General features: G+C 37.9%; 1 protein-coding gene across 2 annotated transcripts in view; it reads right to left on the bottom strand.

The window, feature by feature from the left end:
- Window positions 1–962: 962 nt before the first annotated feature.
- The window catches only part of TRAPPC12 (trafficking protein particle complex 12), a 107,659-nt gene continuing 103,086 nt past the window's right edge, over window positions 963–5,535 (bottom strand). Inside the window, exons 10-12 of one of the 2 annotated variants that reach the window (XM_019520702.1) lie at window positions 3,534–3,634; window positions 2,658–2,745; window positions 963–1,319 (exon numbers count right to left, since the gene is read on the bottom strand). In XM_019520702.1, the coding sequence (XP_019376247.1) occupies window positions 1,077–1,319; window positions 2,658–2,745; window positions 3,534–3,634 (432 nt within the window). In that variant the 3' untranslated portion in view covers window positions 963–1,076. The remainder of the gene's footprint in view (window positions 1,320–2,657; window positions 2,746–3,533; window positions 3,635–5,535) is intronic. The other variant, XM_019520703.1, reaches the window with a different exon arrangement.

Genomic DNA, 5,535 nt, shown 5'->3' with positions numbered 1-5,535 from the left:
TATTTGAGCTGCTGCAAGTGCACGTGCTTGCATGCATGGATGCGCCCAGAGATTTCAAATAGGAATCCATTCTGACATGTTGTGATCATTCTGAGTCCTTTGCAACAGAAGAATTGCTCTATTTTTCTGTAGTAAAAATAAGTGACAACTTAAGAGCTGGCATTTTTTGAAGGGTGCCTTGAGTCTAAGAACATTGAGAACCACAGTTCTAGAGATAAATGAGACCATACTCATGGATGTGGTCTAAGACTCCAAATACAAGAGGTACTTTGGATCACTGTAGTTCAGGTGATGCATCACTTCAGTGCAGGATGCATGATGGTAAACTACCCCAACTGATAACCGAGTATCAATCCTACCCATTATTGTGCTTGTACACCCTGCTTATCCCTCTTCATCTTAGACTATTTTAAGTATTAGAGTATCTGGAGTGACTCTTCAGCGAGTACATAAAAGTTAAGGGTAGTAGCAGGTTCTTCTGTGGATCTAGAGATTTCCTTTGAGAGCATGAGGATTTAAGTACTGAATTAAGCCCTTTTCCCATGAGGGCTTAAACCATGAGAGATGCACTCAACTGTGTGGCTTGGGTAGTTGGGGGATATGCACAACAAGCAGCTGAAAGGAAAACCTGTGGCTAGGATTTCACTTTTGTAATACATGCTACTTACTCATCCATTCCCATGAAGTCTTAGCTATGTAATGAGATCAGCTGATTTAGTATTTTCTTCACTACTCTCTGAAAGTGTTTACAGCAAAACCCACTATGACAAGTTAGCTAAAATGCGTACATAAAGGAATACATCTGAGTAATTGTGATTGTTGGTGTATACTACATCTAGGAATGACTAAATTGTAACAGACCCACATAAATGAAGCTGGCTATAGATCAGTGAAATATCCCAACAGTGGTAGCCAGTGTTGTTGTTACAGACCATGTAAATGTGTAGTAATAATGCCATAAGTTCACAATTAAAAGATTTTATTTCAACTGTAAGAGGAACATTTACACATTAGCACGAGTATGTACAATTTAAATATTAGCCTTTCAGAAAGAAAACTAAATAGTTGAAAATGAGCTATCCTAATTTGAGACACTGTGTGTTAAAGCTATCACCCTCTTTGACAGCTACAGCCTCGAGCAGAGCCTGCTTCTTCTGCATACTGCGGGATGACTCCAATTCATACATAGTTGTCAAATTGAAAAGAACACTCTCATGTAGGTAGTGTTTAGGGTCCTGCTGAACCATTCCTTCCAGTTGCCGGAGGGAATCCTTCAATTTTCCCAGATAAAGCAGACAAACAGCAGCATTGTTATTAGCCTGGAGAAAAAGATATTATGTATTGTATTATGTATAAGTCTGGAGTCAGACCAAATTTGCCAAGTATTTAGATTTACTTATTCCCTGCCTTAGTCACTCCCTCCTCCCCCCAAATAATTGCATTTTATGGATTGTCTTCTTCAATATGACCCAATTCTCACTTTCTGGGCAGTGGGGGACCAGTAATTCTCAGAAGCTGCCCTATAGCAGCAGGACCTATTGACCTACAACAGCTGAAGTTCTCAAAGACAGAAGAGCTTCAGCTGGTTTCAAGACTGGCTGAGGAACACTACTCATTAGTACATGTTAAAAGCGAGTTGAAATTGGTTTCAGAAAGTACACCTGCCCTGAAGCCCTGTTAGTTCTTTCAGCTTTACAATTATATCCTTCTATTTTCAAATATGTTTCTCTCCCCTGATGCTGTGTGAAAGCTCCACCCAAACAACAGGGGGAACTGATTTACTACAGAAACATGTCAGAAACTGCCTTTTAAGCTAATGGGGTTGTTCACCAACCAGGGCAGCCCAAATAAATCCCAGAAGTCAAGTTATTTTTCTCTTTCCTCTGCAGGAAAGAGAAAAGTTTATCAACATGAGTTACAATAATACAAAGGGCTGCTTAGCAACAGGAACTCCCCCACTTTCTGAAAGCTTAGGGAAGAACATGGCCTTTTTCTCTAGAGAGCTCTATTAGATCTACCACAGCTGAAGGGAGATTGCCTCAATTTTCAGCAGATACATTTGTAGTTCAATGTCACAAGACTCTTACTTAGGTACTCCCTGAACTCAGGTGTCTGCAGTTTTAAAGTGGCCTTGGAACAGTGCAGTAGAGATACATCCAGATGCCCAAGAATCAGCTCATTCTCAAGTAATTGCATACAGAGTGCTGTCAAAAATGCAAACAACTGAACTGAACAAAACTGATAATTCTCTAATCTCTCAATGATTGCTAAAGCTTTCATTTGCAAAATGTTAAAAAATATTTACAACTTGATAGTATCTCTTTGATGTCATATGTCAACAAATCAATTCCTTTATGTTGATAGCTGCCATTTCATTGTACACCTTGTAATTCTGACCTAAAACAAACAATAAAAGCCATACATACAAACCCTTGCAGAGCTGTCTTGAAACAAAATAAAGTTGAATATATGCATAATAATCTCATCCTTCACAGAAACAGGTTTTTTCTTCCCTTGCTCATCTATGTCTTATCAATGTTTTGTTTGGACCTTGTTTCACTTTCATATAAAGCTCCCAAGCCACCCTGGGCACTCAAATCTAATGGATTCAGGAATCACTCAGGTGTCAGTAAACTGTAGAAAAGGTGGAGGTTTACCACAGCATTTGATGGGTCAATCCTTAAAATTTCTGTGAAGAATCTGTGAGCTTCTGCAAAGTTATTCTGACCAAGATGGAGAAATGCTCTAGAAAGTAAGGTACATGTAAATTAATTATCATGAAACACTTAAAGCAAGAGTATATTTCAAAGGAAATGACACCATTTTTTATTTCCCTATGATCTAAAAGTTTTTGACATTTGCTCTTCACAGTGTAATCTTGAGCCAGCACAGAGACACTGATTCACAGATAAATGAAGTGACATCATTTGACCATTTTACTTATTCTGTCCACCAAAGCAATACTCTATACTATTTTTATTAATTTAAATGTTATTAGCATTCTTAAAGTAATTTCTCTTATGGAAAGAACAACCACTCTATCTGTTTCCAGAACATTTTTCATAGTATTATTTGTCTAAACATTCAGTCATTGCGATAAACTGAATTCCCCAACATGCAGTTGGATTTTCTGCTGTAACCCCTAGCACCTGCTTGAAGATACCATGCATAGGGATATTTACTACCAGATTTGTTTGCAGGATAAAGGTTCAAGAATAGCTCGTCTGTTCCCAAGACTTTTTTAGGCAAATACATATATAGAGAAAGCAGAGTTAAAATGTAATCTGCTTTGAAGAGCGAGCATTAGCTTTGTAAAATCAGTTCTGGTAACTAAATGATCATAATTTTGATCCAGAATAATGCGAATACACCAAGTAATACAGATCTCATGGGTCTACATGCCATTCAGCCTCATTTGTGACAGATGTAGTTATATAAAAGAGAGGGGATACTCTCAAGAGTACTTTAATATTCTTAACGTGTACTTTGCAAAACCATATTTTTAATTTTCAGTTAGCTATTGAACTACCTACCTGTTCATTAAAACCATAATTTGATTCTGTAGGCCATTCAACTTCTGAGTAACATTCTCAACATCTTGAAAGTATTTTTCAGCAGTTTTTATATCTCCAATCTGGAGGATAAGATCATAAGAAAGTTGTTACAATCAGAAGACGACATAAGAGATCCACCTATACGGTGTCTTAATGGGAGACTCTTCCACAAAGAATAAGAATTTGAACAGGTATTATATATCTGATATGATTTTGTATCACTGTGCGTGGGGTAAGGCAATTATCAAGTGAGATGCTTACAATTCCACTTGAGAATCGCAGCAACAACAAAAAAAAAGTTCAATTTTCTCTCCATTTAACACTGTGATTCTCCAATTGCAATCTGTGGAGCTTTGGCTCAGCGATGGCTCCACTTCTTTATTTCTAGCTGTTTTTAAAGGCATCCAGGGTCCTCTTTGCAAATAATTTAGTTTGTAAAACTTGCTAGAAATGAGAAGATAGCAGAGCTACCTCTAATAAGGGATGATGATGCTATTGCACAGGAGAGGAAATAGTACCTATTGCAGACTTAGGGACCGCTGGACAGTACTCTGCCACTCAAATGCGACACAGGAGCCATCTTGAGTGTCAGTAAAGGAAACTGTAGAGGTGGTCCTGACATGAATTTAGAAGTATTAGACTAGATGATACAAGAGAAAGCCCTAATGGATTTGGGAGCTGGCAGAAAGCAGACTAAAATAAATCATTTGGAGTGGAGGATGGCAGGTTGTAAAGGGTTGAGGTGGAATTTCATTTTTTTGGGGAAGTTCCTTTGTAAAATTTTTTGCAGAAACCACTCACATCTGCAAAATCATGAATATGCAAACCACTCAAAAGCTGCCAGGTGAGAAGTCATTTTTTGACCATAATATACCTTGCCTGATGGTCAGAATTAATTTAGGAAGAGCAAAGTGCAAAACACTGTCAGAACCGAACTGTATCTTTACCTTTTTGTATTCAAGAGAACCATTTGCTAGTCTGAATTAGGAGAATTTCTCCTCTGTGCTCTCTAAAATTCAACACTATTAAAATAGCTCTGTTCATTTGTCTTTGACATGAAAATATCACAATTATTTCTTTTACCCATCCATGTGGTAGAATGCAAAACTTTTACTTTCTGGTTTAAGTAATGTCATTCCAGAAGATGAAGGCAAACACCAATCAAAAGAGAAAATGAATCATATCATTTAATTCCAAAAGGAAGTGCAGGATGGAAAAGATAAATTATTTAGGCAGTTTGCAGAAGTTTGTAAATATAACAAATATAACATAAATATAACAAACCTATAATATATCTATCTTAAGCATTTAGAGGGCGTTCATTATCCCACAGTCTAGGTGAAGCTGATGTACTTCGACATAACACTGCACAGCTGGATTCAGGAAAAAGTAAACACCATGCCTTCCAAACCTTTTTCAATTCAGATTAATTTTTAAAATCTTTTCTAATAAAGAATAAAAACCATAGGAAAAAGTTATTTATTTGCAATATCTAAATAACATAAATATAGAATGAGGTGATTGCTATTTAACTTTAGATTTGGTTGTAGAAAATGCAATTTTTAATTTAAAATCTGGATGTTCTTTTCTGTATTACATGTGGTCTTGACATATCTTGACTTCAAAAAAGCCTTCGATCTGGTATCCCACGATCACCTCTTGGCAAAACTGGCCAATTGTGGCCTTGGGTCCACCACAATCCGCTGGCTGGGAAATTGGTTCCACGGTTGGACCCAGAGGGTTGTAACTGATGGCAGTCACTCATCATGGTGTCCTGTGACCAGCGGGGTCCCCCAAGGCTCTGTCCTTGGACCCATATTGTTCAACATCTTCATTAATGATGTGGACACTGGAGTCAGGAGTGGACTGGCCACGTTCGCCGATGACACCAAACTTTGGGGCAAAGCATCCATGCCAGAAGCCAGGTGGGTGATCCAGGCTGACCTGGACAGGCTCAGCAAATGGGTGGACGAGAACCTGA

This window comes from Gavialis gangeticus, unplaced genomic scaffold (genome assembly GCF_001723915.1).
Source record: "Gavialis gangeticus isolate Ggan-Ray unplaced genomic scaffold, GavGan_comp1, whole genome shotgun sequence".
Lineage (NCBI taxonomy): Eukaryota > Metazoa > Chordata > Crocodylia > Gavialidae > Gavialis > Gavialis gangeticus.
Note: the sequence above shows the minus strand (reverse complement) of the source record. Positions and strands in the feature narration are given on the sequence as shown.